This window comes from Glycine max, chromosome 19 (genome assembly GCF_000004515.6).
Source record: "Glycine max cultivar Williams 82 chromosome 19, Glycine_max_v4.0, whole genome shotgun sequence".
Lineage (NCBI taxonomy): Eukaryota > Viridiplantae > Streptophyta > Magnoliopsida > Fabales > Fabaceae > Glycine > Glycine max.
The window spans coordinates 47,021,489-47,038,911 of NC_038255.2; the positions used below are offsets into that span (position 1 = coordinate 47,021,489).

Consider the following 17,423-nt stretch of genomic DNA (forward strand, 5'->3'; position numbering starts at 1 on the left):
GATGGAGTGCAGAGAAGAGGAAGAGCATTTGGCATGCATCAATTTTTGTTGGGGTGTGGAGAAGAGAAAGGAGGAAGCCATGAAAAAAAAAAGAAGATAAAGTGACTAGAAGAGAAAGACACAAGTGAGGGACCATAATATAATTTCTCAAAGTGAAGAGTGTGATATTTTATTTTTTCTATGGTTGCACTTTTAGGAGTGTGATATTAAATTAAAAATAATTTTCATAATTTTTTTCTTTAATATTTTATTAATTACTTAATTAATTATATTTAATTTAATAAATATTTACATAAAATATTTAAAAGTTAAATTCATGTGAGACTTATAAAAAATTATTTAAAATTTTAAAATGACCGGATAAAAGAATAAAAGAAATCTTAAAAAATCTTCCATCCTACATGATATATGTAATTTATTATAAAATAATTTAAGATCCTAATTTAGCATCTCTCCCATCCTCTTAGTATTTGGAAATGGCCGGGACACGAAGCTATTCCCGTTTGGCCTTTTATGCAGGGACTGGGATTCATACTATATACATGCGAGAGTCAGGTGGAAGCTTATAGCCCCTATGCACCAAACAAAGGGAGAGATTTTTTCTCAATTCAATTCTACGACTACGAGTGTTTGATTTCTAATGGGGCAGAACAGGAAGGCAGCAGCTGAATGATTATAAAAAAAAATTGTATCAGCTTTTTCTTCATTTCTGAATAATTATAAAAATAAAATTCAACTGATTCATAAAATAATTATTTTAATTAATTACATTAAATCTACTAATTATTTATATTATCATTTTTAAAATTATTATTTTTTATCTTTTTATTCACTTAATTATTTTTTTATTAATGTTTGAAGAGAATAATTAAGTAAGATTATATAAGAAAAAAATAATTAATAAATCTAAAAATTAAAAAGAATCTTACAAAAATAAAAAATAAAAACAAATTTCTGAAAAAAAGTTTATAATTAGAAATAGAGAAAGCACAATGGTTCATGCAGAGTTATGAATTGATGGGTCTTATACCTGGGGGTAGTACATGGATATTTCCCATTCCCCTTTATGAGGATGCTTTATCCATGATAAATTCTTTCTTTTTTATTGTGTCTTATTTCACATATATACGATGAGATGAGATATTAACTTATATTAAAAGTAATTATTTTAAAATTAGTTTTCATCGTCATTATTCATTTTTTAGTTCATTTAAATTGAGATTTTAGTCCAACCTATTTAACCCATGAGTTAAACCAGCTTGATAGAGTGCTCCACAAGCAACCAATAAATGCCTTAATTTAAATATAAAAAAAAATTAGTGCTTCAATAAAACTAAATGTAAAATAAATAAAAAACTTAGAACAGGAATTAGTAATAGATAGTGTGTACAGCACATTAAATTGGCTTCCAAATTGTTAAATTATAAATATTTATTTGTAAAACTCAAATAATAAGAAAACGAGGAACATTTTGTGTTTTGCATATTTAATGGATCTTAATAAAGTAGTACATAATTTTAAATTCAGGTATGATTGTATAGATAATTAGATATAACTTATAACTTATACGTTAGTTTGTTAAAGCAATAATGAATTTTGATGCAATAATAAAATGGGTTAAATTTCAAGTTTTTAAAATTTAATTTCGCAGTGCAGTTACAGGCTAGCTAAAATAGAAAGTTAAAGCACAATTGTTGTAGCATGCTCCATCTCCCCCTATTTGGAAGAATCGGTGACAACTCACTTTACTATCTCTTTGTTAGTTAGACAATCTTCTAGAGCTGTGTTTGCGCCCAACCTCAGTTTGGAGGAAGCATCATCATCTTCCTTGCTTCTGCCTCAAATGGCATGCTGCAGCACTGGAATAGACAACTATAGACAACCCCAGATAAGCCGTTTAGTCTAAAATAGAATTAGAATCCCTTCATAAATCAGGAAAGAAGTAATAACATTGTCACTAGAAAACTTCCAAAGAGTTTAAAAGCGGCTTCGCCTTATTCAAAATGTTACATACACAACAACAATTAAACAGATGCATATTCACATTTCAGCCAAAACTACAAACCTTATACACTACAAAAGAAACTAAGAAAATTGCATGCTGTACTTAGACGCCCACGAATGCCCTACACTGTGAATCCCAGTGTTCCTTTATTTGCTTAACCCTCTCCACCCTCTCTGTCTGAAGCCTCTGCTCCCAGTATTCCTGACAACTGTAAAAGGGTTCAAATGATCAAATATCAGAAGATACAGCAGAAACAAAATCATATGAAACAGTTTTCTAATGGAACATATAGGATCATACCTTCGGCTTAACAGAATATTTAGTTCTTCCAAGCGCACAGCACCTTCATAAACTGCACCCTGCAATAAACAACAGTGGAACTAAGTTTAACTAGCCAATTATTTTAATTGCTTCAAATCCAGAAAGCGAAAATAAAACAAAATGATATTGTAGCCAGTTCTTAACAGCCTATAGTTGTTCAGAACTAATGTACCTAAAATAAGTGTACAGAGCTCTGTTACAAACTGCTATGTATCACTCATCACAGGATTTAAATAACCAAGGTCAAGAAAGCCATAGGGAATGCACAAACTTGAGCATAACCTATTGGGAAGATCTAAACATTAGATAGTAAAACTGGCTTTAATGCTTCAGCTCTAATGAATTTCACATAGAATATGCTCAGAAAGTTCGTTCGAGTGTGATCCTGATCTTATGAGCACAAGATACTAACATGAGGTTTGTGACCATCCATTGGGAAGCTCAAATGACCAGTAGAGGGTGAATCGTGAGTTATTAACATGATTTATACACACCTTTTAACAGAGTTATGGAATCAATTAAAATGAAAAAATTTCCCCATTTTTTACACCCCAGTTACAATAATAAAGTTGTAGGAGAGCTTGCGATATAAATGTCATGTATCTGGATTCTGGAAGCTTACCTCACGACATAGAGGACATTTCATTTTAGGATCTGCAGACTTAAGTCCATTGACAATAGATACCGATGCAGCCGAGCATGCACAAATATAGCAGAATATATGGCCACAAGTCAGAGAAACTGGATCAAACACTGTGTCCTATCAAGGAGGAGCCACATGAACAATATCAATGGATAACAAAGTGAAGGATAATCTAGGAAAATGCTTTTCCAAATCCCATAGGAAACGATATTTTACTTTTAGAAATCTAAGGTGATATGGTCAATTTACTCGATCTTTTTATTTTAAGTTGAATGCTTTGTATTAGGAAAAGTGAAAATCACTGATACTTACGATACAAATGAAACCATATACAAATAAAATAGTTAATGAATAAGCATTCATTTTGGTAAGAACAGAAGTTGACTTCAATTTAAAATTCTTACTTATAATCTTTAAGTAGACAAGACCCTGGTTGCATTCGCACAACAGTAATATACTAATATTCAAATAGACAATGAATAACACACTAAAATCGAGGCAAATTCATCCAATGACCGATACTGAGAAACTTACCAAGCATATAGAACAAGTCAAGTCAATGTCAACTTTGATAGAATCAAAGAGCTCACAAGTAAGTGACGGTTTCCCATCCTTGAATGTGAGAGAACATCCATCGAACAAAGCATGTGCCTTCCTTGACTTGACCTTAGTTTCCCTTAAATTGATGTGGAAGGCCATAAGCTCACAAAGCCAGGGACTTTGAAGAATCTCCTTGTGCATACTCTGGACTTGTGACTTGAACAATTGCCCTTGCTTGGAATAATGAATCTACAGTGACAGTAGTAGAAATAAGAACATACAACAAACACTTAATTTGTACCTTAATAATTACTATCAGCACACCTACCAAATAGGAAGGATTTTCAAAAACACAAAACTTAGATTGCGTGATTTTGGTATTAGAGTTTTCCTTTGAACCTTTATTTCCTTTTATATGGCGTAAATCTCCAATTCTCATAGGAGAACAACACCAGAATACCAAAAGCATATCTAACAAACCATATATAAGTTTTGTCCTTTGTAAAATTCATCTGAGAAGCATAGAAAATAGCCATACCTTATCATATTTCTTTAGTATTTTTCGAATTGCAATGGCATTTATGAGTGCATAAGTAACAAGATCTTTGCCCTCTTGAATCAGTGCAGTATGGTTCCCTTGTAATTTGCCTTTGATCCAGAAGAAGTACTTTCTGACCCCAGAAGCGAGATGTAGCTCCAACAATTTCTGCGCCCGCTGATTAAAGCACCCCACTATATCTGACATTTCATTGAGAAGGGAAGGGAAGAAGGTCCCATCGCACACTGAATAATAACAACACACATGCATCAAATGATAAAAGTTGAAACACCTCTCTGAATAACAAAAAGAAAAAAAAATCTCCTTTACTAAAAAAAATGCTTTCGAATTGTTTTATAGAATTAAAACAACAACAACAACATATCATGCATGCCATCATAGCAGGCAAACAGAGAGAATAGTCTTTTTTTCTCGCTCCAGGACTCCATCATTCTATTCTATCTCCTGTTGATTGATTGCACTCTGTAAAGGGTAAAGATTGAAACTTTGAAACACCGAAAAAAGGAAAAAGCATTTTGATTACCTGGGCAATGGTCGGGGCAGGTTTTGGCGGCAAGGGATGCATTAAGGGGTTTCAGGGATGAAGAGTTTCTCCTGCACTTCTTCAGAATCTTCTTGAGCTTCTTGAATCCTACACATGGAAGTTTCTTCTCCTGGCCTTGCATGTATTCCTGATACTTTTTGCAGAACTTCATGTTTTCCCCTACGATGAGAAGAATTGCTGAAGAAACAGAAACGACAACACAGAGTGAAGGAGTCTGAGAAAGAATAATGTGAATCGGTTTAAGGTTTAGGATCGAAACTTGGCTTGTGTTTGTGGTGTCTCCTTATATCTGAATACTTTGCCTCGCTCTGTTGCCATATGCCAACAGTTTGACGTGTGCGAATAATAATCTGAGAAAATGACACCTTCCAACTCTATCTCGGCGAAAAAGTCAAAATATCGGATGTTGCTATTCTCGTTTTTAAGTTAATAAATGCATAAACCAGTCCTAATCGAGATTCGAGAGAATAAAGGACTGGATGATATCCTTGCTGTTGCATATGCATAATTACCCGAGAGTTTAAAATTCATCTTCTCATCTAATTATAAATTATTTATATTATTTTAAAAATTAATAAACTTATTATATATGATTATTAATAATTAAATAATTATATAAAATATTTTACACTATTAATATATAATCATTTTTCTGATATTTATGCACTATTTATCTAATCATAAATTTTATATGATAATTTTATTAATTTTTATAAAATTATTTTAAGAAACATATTAATATTGAGTTATAATTGAATATATAAAATTATTTTACATCACATAACTATTAAACTCATCTTTTATTTGTATTTGTAAAAAAAAAAACTGACAACAAATTAAAATGTTTGAAATTAAAATTTTAAAAGAAAAATAAATAAATACTATTTAAGTATGATTTTTAAATTTGATACAATAAGTTAAGGTTGATAAAATTTATTTAACTTTTATCTATATAAAATAAGATGTTTTTAATTTTAACCTTTTAAAGATTTTTTTATTTTTGTTTTAGTTTTGACATAACAACTATCTTAATAACTCATTGACTTTGTCCTCATCAAGAAATTTAACAAGATAATCACCAATAATTTTTTTATAAATCATATTTTTAAATCTCTCACCGGTATGTCAACTGTTTTAAATAAATAAAAATTTAAAAATAATTTATATAAAAAATCACATATAATTATTTTATCAAATCCTTCAGTAACCTAACAAGTTATTGTATTAGTCAACATATTGTTAGATCATAAATTAGCACTTAATAAAGTCTTAAGAAAACTACAAACTCAACATGATATCCAAACTCATCATTTTGTTGTTAATAAAAATTAATGAGAACAAAAGTAATATAAGAAGTTTGAAGTACCAATGATTCATTTCCTTTTTGATAACTCCAAACAAAAAAACATCTATGAATACAGCTCAAACATTTTTTTTGAATTATATATTTAAATCTCTCATTAATTAAAATCTTATATCATCAATTATTTTGAATAAATAAAAATTTAAAAATATAATTTACTAAAAATATTACATGTAATTGTCAGATGAAACTCATTGATAATATGATAAATTAATGAATAACACCATAAATCATGACTTTTAATCAAGGTCATTATTACATATAGGTGGTCCATTGTGGCTTGGATTAACCTAATATTATAGGATTGTCCATACCAGATCCCTATCTCCTCTGGCAACTCTCCCCCTCCAGCCACCATTTATCGTCGGCGATAGGATTTTCGACCCTCCACTGACGCAAAACACACCGATTGAAACTAGAGTATATGATGCTCCCATCCCACTCTTACTCAAACTACCTTGAATGTTAAAATATATATGATCAATGCTAGTAACGTTTAGGAGAGAATAGAGGAAAATGAAAGGAAAAAAAAGCCCAAAAGATTTTAGATCACCACATGTGGGATTATACCCACAATCTAGGGTTTTTGGATTTGGTTATTAAAGGTGAAAAAGATTCAAACTTAGAGAAACATTTGGTTTTGCTTTAGTGGGCATGTGCTGTTGGATTGCTTGCAAAATAAATAAATACATAAGGGAAATGGGATTTTTTCGTTTTCATACAAATTAGTTGTGAAGAAATTAGGGCTAATTGCAACACGAACGACGACGATTTGGTTGTTGAGCTTTTGTGTCAGTTAATCAGGAAAGCCAAGGAGGTACTCCATTGGGTATTTCCAATTTTTGAATCCCTATTTTTCTTTTTTGTATTAGTTGCTTATGACTTTCTGAGTTTGAACCTTCTGGATCTGGGTAATGTGGTGGTCAATATGTTTTGCATATGTGGATGGGCTACTGAAGGAAAGAATGAAAAAAAAGAACTTCGCCACTAGAAATTGTCTCTGGCCGCCGTGAACGATGATAAGAAGGGTTGATGGAGGAGATAAAGATCTTGTATAGAGAATCCTATATTATTAGAATAATCCAACAAATAAAATAATGATTCACTTTGGATCACCTTGGTCCACCCTAGCCTTGCCCTTCAATCCAAGGTATTATCAAATTGTAATTAATTCAAAACTTTTTATTTCTTAAAAATAAACTTAAAAAAAAATAAAATCGCGTATAACAATTTTTAGCTAGCAATCGAATAAGTTTATTTTATAGTAAAAAAAAGCACTGCCAGATAGAACCCAAACACACTTTTTTTATTCACTGAGAATCTAAAAAAACAAGTACTTTTGTTCGTGTTGAAATTGTCTGTCGAAAATTTTGAATATGAATTTTCTTCATAACTAATTTATTAACACGATATATTTGTCTAATGCCATTGGCTTGAATCAAGTATTGTTGTGTTGGACGATATTTTGGAATTCGAAACGAGAAAGTGAGAACCGTTTGGAAAGGATAAATAAAGTATTTTGCGACGTGTAAATAAACGTAGCGGCGATGCCACGTGAATAGGATTATGGTCTTGTTGGGTTGGTGACTATGGGCCTACATAGTCACACATTTGCAAAAGCAAATTCACAAAAGCAAACTAGAGTGTTTATCCAAAAAAACATACAGTCTAATTGCCAATTGGTTGATAATTTAACATAATATTTTTAAATTAATGGGACAAGGATTGATTTTAAGAAAAATAATATTTAAAATTTAATCTTTGTTAAAAATGTTTTAAAAGTAACATTAGGGAAATTAATTTTATTTAAATAATAAAATTTAATCTTTTTAATATGTAATATATTTTTAAAACTTTATTGATCAACATTTTATTTTTTGATACAACAATAAAAAATAATGTATCAAATTAACTTAAGAAACATTAAAACTAACCGAACGCTTTGATCATCATATTATGTAATTTGGTTCATTACGCCACAAACATGATAATGCTGATGTTCAAACATGCCATGAACGCGAAGTGATAGATCCGATAGATACGAATTGGTGTGTACTGTTGGCATAAAATATTATGATAAATCTTCCAATAAAATGTACCCTTTCCTTCCACAAGCAACGACTTCACCACCAAATATACGTAGTGCCACCAAGTTCAAAGGCTCTCCTATGTTACACTTTTGCTCCGTTATTACGTTGCGTCCACGAAACAAAGTGGTCCCCTTCCCCTTCTTATTCCTTAATCTTCTGTGATAGTAGTTGTCAACTTTGCCATGAATGTCATTAACATTTATTTTCCTGACCCCGATTCATATATTGTCCGTTTTAATGGTTCTATGTTCACTTCACAAGCAAAAAAGCATGCTATATATAAACTTAATTTGTAGCACAACATTAACAGCTATCTCCTAATGACTAATTGACTACCGTGAACTTATGGGAGAAAGATTTTCTCTATATCTTCCATTACTGTATTTATAGGAAAATAAATGAATCACTACCATGAAATCATGGCTGAAAGATCCTCTTCATTTTTTCTATCACTTGAAGTCAATGTTGAGTTAACACAAATGATTAAGCATCTAATACAAACTTTTATCTTTATGATGGGTATGAATTCAAATTTTTTAATGCCACTTTTTTTGTTTGGTGAAAAACTATTTCATGAGAATCTGCTAATACTATAGAACTAGTTGATTAGTTATAACTAGATGAAATTGTAAAATTATTTGCAGTTCGACGGTGCATCAATCCTTTAGGTGAACTTCTACTAATGGTTTTAGTATATCATTGATGAATGATGTTTTGTCCGATAGTATTAGGGTGTTCCCCTTTCTATCACTTTTGATAAAAATAAATAAATGAAATGGAGATAATATACCCATAGTGGAGAGTATCATTTTTTTTCTTCCCAAAGTATAGTGATAAAAAAAAATGGAAAAAAATGAGGAGGATTTTTCTCTAAAATCCTGTAGAGTCTACACAGAAGTAAATCACAAGTGGTCCATATGATCAATGATGGAAATAACCTTCCCTCTGAAATCTCTAGCCAAATTTAAATATACAACTTGAAAGGTTTGTTCCCATAACCACCATCTTTGTTTTCTATTATTTTTATTTTTAAGTTACCTCTTTTCTCTGTTGTACTTTAGGAAATGCTAAAGGGATATTAACTACCATGAATTACAGTGAAAGGAAGTCGATCAATATAATATAATCTATCTGCTAGTGCTTTTTGTCAATTATTAACTAGTTATTTTTCCACGAAAGTGTGTGTGTTCGCACTCAGATTTACTTATGTTCACCCATACACAGCACACAAAAAAATCTTGAAATTGGTTTTGAATTGAACCCATCTAAGATCATATCTATAATCTATTGATGATGAAGATGCCATAATAGGTTTCTTTTAGGTCCCAAAATTGATATCTTTACGACTTTACCGACACTGATATATTTTATTTTATACTCCTCAGCTTCACAATTTACATCCGGTCAACTCATTCTTATGATCCTTTAAATGGATGCTCAGAAGCCAAAAATGAACAATAAAATCATTGTCTTTTGACGGTTAGGGACAGCAAGTGTAAGGATCACAAATAATTGTCGAGCATTAATCCATTATCCATCCCATATATTAAAGCAGCCTATAAACAAGCTTAAACGCACCAATAATCGTGTCCCCGATCAAGTGTAACTTTCTCACCATTAGTAATGGTAGAATGAGAGTAAGGAATGGGAATCTTGACATAGGTAATAGACTAATAGTAGTACTACAGAGTACAGACCATGACCATCAAAGAAGTACAAGCTATACGTACGTATATGCAACCACAACAACAACCCACTTTGGGAAAGCGACAATCTTTTATCAGTCACAAGTACAATAGCCCTTCATTTTCTCGATTCTTCGTGCCTCTACACGTCTAATAATTTATACGAGAGAAATTGTTGGATTCCAATGTGAGAAATTTTTTTATTTTAATGCCATATAATTTAGAACCACATAAGAAGAATACATATGTCCGTAGTCATTCAGGTGACGAAACTGACGATGTCATATAGATAGAATTGGAAAATAAAATATAAAAAAAAAACCTTAAGATCGAGTGATATCCAGAGACTTAAAAAGAAAATGACAAGTACTTTGTATGTAAGTATTTTTATTTTGAATAATTTTGTATAGTAAATATTAAATGCATTTTCTATTTATAATAATTATACATTTACTTTTTCATTTAAAATTTTCTTTGTAGGTATAATAGGAAGATTTGTACGAAAATATAACATTGTTCATTTTTCTTTATCTAGAATTCTAATTATTCTAGATGTCTTTAAGAAAGATAACGCAATTTAAACAATTTCTTCTTGATCATTTTGACTATAGATTGTTATATAAACAAAATATACTAATGTGATCAATAAACGTGGTTATGGACTTTTATTTTTCTAGTTAGCTGATAGTATTAGATTAAAGGGGACAAAAACCCCAAGGCCGATTGAAGTCCTATTACATAACATTATTACATTACGACCCAAGATGACAAATGCAATGTCCCCAAAAACAAAGTGGTATGCAACAAGGCTATAAATATATGACTATTTAAAATATATTTTGTTAATAGTGGTATGCAACAAATGCGAAGATACTCAAAAGAAAGAGTGGTAGTCAACATTCGAGTACGAGGCTCTCACGGGTTAGGTCAAGTTACGAATTTGATCACACTTGAATATAATTAAAGATGGGCCTTGGCTTTTTTTTGGCAGTTGCTATATCTACTCCCCTTTTCTATTTGTTTTCCGAAAAAATAACTCCCTTGTTTACTTAGAAAAGGAGAGTGGATAAACAAAGAAGGGGAGTGAATATAGCAATGATCTTTTCTTTTTTTCAGAGGTAGCCTGATTTGTTTTAAAAGTACATCCTTGGTCCAATTGATCGCCTTGCTTGGGCTACTGGGCTCACCTTGATGATATATGATCACTAAATATGAAAGCTGGGGGGAGTCAAACTGTTAATAAGAGCTTAAATCAAGCCAATTTTTTTTAAGCTGCAAAATTTTTTTCTCTATTGCATTGGTTTAAACTTGAAGTCTTGAACAGTTACCCATCAGAGCCGGCTAATGAAGGATTTGTGGAATTTACATGAAATTATAGGTTCAGACTTTGTTGTTATTATTATACAACACAAAAAAAAGACTTGTCGAGCTTTGTTTCTTCTTGTCATTTTTGTAAGTTCACATAAGAAGGAGAATTATTGATAGAAGAAGCATATCATAGCTTTAGATGGCATCATTTCTTTTATAATTGAACAAGAAACAATAATCTTTACCTAACGAGAATATAAATATTCTCTTATATTATAAAGAGATTAATTTTATTTTTATTGTTAAAATTAAATATTATAAACATTGAAGAGGAATTCACCTTATTGCAATATACTAATATCATATTAATAGAAAAGATGACATAATGAAGTGATTAAATCGTCAAGGGATCTAATTCTGATCGAATAGAGTGCATAAGTTATTGCAAGCATCCTGGCACGGTCTTTGATTACCAATAAAAAAAAATAAAGTGATGAAATCTTATTAGATGCATCTAAAGGTGTTTCACATTTGTTAATATATAAATTAAACTCTATAATAAACTCAAATTACTAAAATATTACATGTAGGATGATATCACGTTTGTTGTTTTTTTTTAAACCTGTTTCTAAACCTATCAAATTAATATTTTTTCCTTAATTCGTAATTTAGCCCAAGATTATTTTTCCTTTAATCAACATTATATTTACAAATCATAACTAAATTAACCTTAGATCAATTAAAAAAAATTTAAAAAAAATTAAGCCTAAAAATTTCAAATGGTTATATTTCATATTTTATTGATAAAGCAATATTTCATTAATCAAATTGTTATTTTATTAAATATTTTACTTATATTTAAAATTACTAGTTAACATGAGGTTAGTTTAAGTAAAATTGAGTTGCATTCTTTTATACAATGTCTCAAGTTCAAACATTATAAATAAAAAAACATAATTGAAAGGAAATCAATCAAGTTCTTTACACAAATTAGTTATTAGTAGAATTGATACATTGATGATACGTGTCCTTTTCGAGCAAGGGAAGCTCCAGAGAAATTTAGGAAGAGGAAGAGAACGTAGCAAGCTAAACTGAATTCATTATTTTCTGATTTTTTTGACAGCACCGTTACAATCCATCTACATAACCGTATACTACACTAAGAACAGAATGAAGTAGGAATGCTAACAATTGTCAAATGCTTTCTAGAACCTACTTGCTTATTTACTTGGGCCTAGGCCTAATATCTAACGGTGAACATATGAAAATATTGGGCTGGACTCATGACCACCACTCATGTGCATACCCAACAGTGGTCGTATGATACATGCTCTACGTCAATTGAAAAAAAAAAAACACTAGTATTATATGCAAAATATCTATCAATAAATGTGTTTATTTCATGAATATCTCAGGAACCTGAAATTCCAGACGATTCCTTTCTTTATTTTTATTTTTATAATATTAAATTTGACATATAGCCTAAGCCGGTGAGAAAGACATATACCAAATGTAGGTTCATATCAACATAACAGAGTTTCTGCATAATTTACCTTCTTTTTTTTTCTGTCCTCCCCAAGATGGATCTTTCTTCGACCAAAAAAAGAGCAATGCCAATTGGAAACAACTAGAGCTTCGCATCAATCATGGTTAATAACAGGTTTATGACTCATTCGGTACAAAAAAAAGAAGAAAATAACTTACGTGGTCGGTTTAGGTTGGTGAAGTAAAAAGCGTGCGGTCCGTAATCCACTGTCCAGTTTCCACCTAGTGAAGTCTAGAACAGAATCCCGAATAGTACGACGCTGTTTGTTCCACGAACCCGATTCAAATGCTCCTGTAGTTGTAGCTTCTATATAACGCTTCCTTTGAATGCGAATAAATTCCAACATCAAGTAGCGCAAATCGCCACATGGTAGTAAAGTTAGCGTAGCACGCAAGTAACTCCCTTCCGTAATTAACATAAACACAGAATCCAAGAGGTATTGCAACTGGAATTCCATGGCGACGAGTGGGTCAGAGACAAAGCAAGTGATGGTGATTGGAATCGACGACAGTGATTTCAGCACGTACGCTCTCCAATGGACTCTGGATCACTTGCTATCCCCTGCAAATGTTCCTAAGTTCAAGATTTTTCTTGTTTATGCCAAGCCTTCTGTTGCCTCTGCTGTCGGTTTTGTTGGCCCTGGTAACTAACCCTTCATTGTCGTTCTTGTTGTTCATGGTGTTGGTTTCGTAATTAACGATGATGTTTTGCTTGCAGGAGCCGCTGAGGTGTTACCTGTTGTTGAGGCCGATTTGAGAAAAACAGCTGCCAAAATCACTGAACGTGCTACAGAACTATGCAAGAAGAAATCCGTATGCTATTTAATTTGATCCGATCGGTTTCTATTTCCAAACTTTAATTTGCATGTTTTTCAACCTTGTTTATGCACATATTTGTACGCTGTTTGCTTGCATGCATGCCACTTGTTTGGATATAGTAGAAAAGGTTAACAACGGAGAGAAGTAGACAAAGAACATAATAATCCATTACTATATAATTAATGTATTTTGTTAGTATGTGTTCTTCGGATGTGTGTTAAATGATTATAAAAAAGAAAAGCAGTATAAAACAAACAAAATAAATGATTAATACTAATTTCAATCCTTAACAATTTTTTTTTCCTGAAAGGCTAATCCTTAACATATTACGTAATAATACGTATGTATAAAGAAAATATTTTTTTGATACTCCTATTCTACCTGCTCGCTTAATTGGTAGTTATCATCTTTAATTGTACAGTTTTGATACGTTTATGTTAATTTTTTTTTTTTTAAAAAAAAACACCAGACTATAGTATAGTAGACATGCATGTACAAACAAATTTTTTTTTGAGCAAAGACAATTGGGATCACCTCTTTTGATTTCTTATCTCATTTCTTGTTCCCCCAATTAAAAAATGACATGATAGATTTTGTTTTTTTTTTTAAGAGTTATTCCCTAATCGAGGTTTGATTTCCATGATAAATCTTGTTTATTTAAGAATTTGAAAGTAATTAACCCTTTCTTACCCGAATCCTTCTGTGATCTTCATGCTTCCCTTGGAATTTGGAAGGAAGTAAGGGGGAAAAAGTATGAAAATTCTTATTTCTCATATATTGCCTAATGCCTGTCGGGTTTATTTTGCGTTTATAAATTAATTCTGTGACTTGTGAGGCATATATACCATATCCTCTGGTTCTGGACCCACGCTAACAATCTTCGTTGTGCTCCACGTGGGACATGATTGGATCTCACTCTATGGTACCAACAAGATGTAGCAGTAGTAGTTCAGTACTATATATGCTGTTCCAATTTTAACTTAATGATGCATCATTCTCAGAGCTGCAGAGTGGTACCTCAAATACCTTTTGTCTTCGTTTAATGAAAGAAGCTAATATCATTGTCAGGATCCGTCACATCCTAGTTCCTAAGCCATGCCCAAGTTGCATCTCATGGTTCATTAATTTTAATTAATGGCTTCAATAGTGCACCCATCCTTCTAGGAAAATGTGATTTGCCTTTTTAGTTTTCCAGTTTGAGGGAAAAAAACAAAAATACAGATAAGATATAATGTTGTATCAATTTACTTCATTTTTTATGTTGAAGAACAACAAAATTTTATATATTATAATGCGTGGCCTGTGTATACCTGTGCAATTACTATCCGATGGCTAATTTAAACAGGTAAATGACGTAGCAGTGGAAGTGCTAGAAGGTGATCCTAGAAATGTTCTTTGCGAGGCAGTGGAAAAGCACCAAGCTTCAATGTTGGTTGTGGGTAGTCATGGTTATGGGACTTTAAAAAGGTACAAATTCATTAATTTTGGTCCTAGTAATTATTTTTATGTTGCTTTGTAATGATATAGGTCATATAAGAGTATGACAATTTTTTTTTATGAAATTTGTGAACGGGCTAAGATATAATTCCATGAATATAGTAAATTGTGTTCTAACATTCTCAAAAAAACCAACATCATGCAAACTAAATTTGCCAAGAACATGAGTAAGATATTAGTTATCACACCTTAAATCCATGGGAATTATTGGCCGCTCCTTTGTTTTATTGTTTGTTTTTTTGCTGCAGAAGCCAGATTGGCAGTTTTAGTCTTCGTAGTTAGCACATAGTATAGTTTTTGGGCTCATCTTTAACAGATATCTACAATCATTGTCACTTCAATTCATGGAAACTTTTTCACACGCTAGCTATTTTAGTTGTTTTATGAAAGCCAGGTCTTCACTTCAAAATATCTTAATTCAGCTTTGCTTTGACACTACCTTTATTTGCAGAGCGGTTTTAGGTAGTGTAAGTGACTATTGTGCTCATCATGCTCACTGCACTGTCATGATCGTGAAGAAACCAAAGCACAAACACTGATCTCAATCGTTGGCTCCGATTAAATAGCAGTGCACATAAATCTTTTCAGCAACAGGGAAAATAAATGTTCTTAAGAATTCATAATATTGTTTTCTGCATGCCTAGCTGACTTTGTGGTTTAAGGTTCATTTACTTTTTTATTTTCAAAGTTACAACCCACAAATAATGTATGTAAGCACAATACTTTTTCCTTCACGGCCACTGGTGGTGCTTGGTTTATTTTGTTCAAGAGCAATTTATTTAAATAAATGTCACTGTTGTGTGTGTATAACTCATGAAAGTTGTGAATTTGTCGCATTAAATTGACTTGTTTTTTTTTTTTTTCTTCTCATTTCTCGTATATAAAATTTATGAATAGGGTCGATTCAATCGACAATTGCCAATTGGTCATGTAGTTTAGTTTTTTATGGTAAAATGGTGGTAATGAGATTTTGAAGTTATTCAAATGTTCGAACCCTTCATTCCTAATGACTTAATTTATCATGCAGTATAATTCAGAAACTAATTTCCTCTGATTCAGAACTTCTAATTATAGCCTCAAAGCTTTTTTTTATTATTATAAAATTAAGGTTAGAGTGGTGAGAGACGAAAGGGAAATCCCAACTAAATTGTATTCCCCGAAAGATCTCATACACACACAAACTCAAAAGAAAATAAGAAAAAAGTTAAAAATTTGGAGGACTATATCAAAACCCATAAGAAAACTAACGAACCTTAGAGTTAGATAAAAATTGTCTCTCTCTAAAAAATTCGTCCTTTAGATTTTATTAACGTTGTTGTAAATTTCTTGATGCAGTGAATATAGTATAGTTTTTATTATGAGATTTTCTGTCAAGTTAAAAAATTTAATCTCCTTTTATGTTATAAATATTTAATTACTCTTCTGTTCCTTGTATTTATTATAATTAAATTATTATGTTATATTATTTTTAAATAAAATTAATATTCATCTGGTATTTCAAATAAAGTTTGATAGCATTCCAAATTTGAAACTAACATGGAAAATCTAATCAAATAGTGACCTTAAGAATCAGATAAATGAATTAACCACACTTGAATCAATAAACAAAATAAGATAACTACTCTTAATCTTAATGGCATAAGTTAAGAGATATCTTCAAAATATTCATGAATCTTGTTTATTGTTGAGCAAACAACTCCAAAGATACTCATGGGGATAAGAAATGATGATCTACTTGAATAATTTATTGCTTATTAGCTTTGATCGATCACATTTACTACTGTCGATTAAATTTGTAAGAATTTTTTTAGGAGTGAATTTAAGATATTTAAATCTAATTATTAGAAATAGTGTGTCTTGTGCAACACTAGTTTATTTCTTTTTTATCCACAGTGAAATAGTGTGCCAAGAGAGATAGAAGGAAGTCAGAGACATAGGTGAAATGAGTAACAGAAAAAAAGAAAGGGGTCCATGAGTGATGAAGGACCAAAGGAGGAGTGAAGAGGAACAGCACATGACATGAAATTAAGATAAAGCAGAACCACACAAGGACAAGCCAACAACCACCAGTGAATGTGATGCTTCGTCATCAGTCACCCTTCCCTACTTTTAATTCAACTTGTCCCTTCATGCCATCCCCCTCTAGCACTTCATTTCCTTATCTCGACAATCTCCATAAAACACGCAATCTCTTGTCCAAATATGAGCAACAAAAACACACAAACGCCTTTGATATCAAAACTCAGTTACTTTCACCCCCATACAAAAAAATAAAAATCATTGGCTCAAAGAGAATAATACACAACCATCTTTCAAGTCGGAATTGAGTGATTTCTATTTTTCACCTTTGCCAAAAATAAAACATTTTGATCTTCTGTTTCATTCTTTTTGTTTCAATCATTATATTTTTCACTCATTTGAATTTTAGTCCTTACACTCAACGCACTAATTTTAGTCCATACATTTTCACTCGGCTGAAAAATAAAAATGTCATGATAACTCGA

At 31.4% G+C, this 17,423-nt stretch overlaps 2 protein-coding genes across 2 annotated transcripts; one reads left to right on the forward strand and one right to left on the reverse strand.

The window, feature by feature from the left end:
- Positions 1-1,903: 1,903 nt before the first annotated feature.
- On the reverse strand, positions 1,904-4,912 carry LOC100797432 (E3 ubiquitin-protein ligase BAH1). Its single transcript, XM_003554475.5, has 6 exons — positions 4,592-4,912; positions 4,048-4,292; positions 3,504-3,758; positions 2,949-3,086; positions 2,306-2,364; positions 1,904-2,213 (listed from the first exon to the last, which is right to left on the reverse strand). The coding sequence occupies exons 1-6, from the start codon at positions 4,761-4,763 to the stop codon at positions 2,108-2,110; spliced, it is 975 nt and encodes a 324-aa protein (XP_003554523.1). The 5' UTR covers positions 4,764-4,912; the 3' UTR covers positions 1,904-2,107.
- An 8,053-nt stretch (positions 4,913-12,965) lies between these two features.
- LOC100306046 (uncharacterized) lies at positions 12,966-15,577 on the forward strand. The gene is given in 4 exon segments (NM_001249789.2): positions 12,966-13,246; positions 13,322-13,416; positions 14,768-14,889; positions 15,371-15,577. Coding segments are annotated over 4 exon segments (492 nt in total). The 5' UTR covers positions 12,966-13,059; the 3' UTR covers positions 15,459-15,577.
- The last annotated feature ends 1,846 nt before the right edge of the window (positions 15,578-17,423 follow it).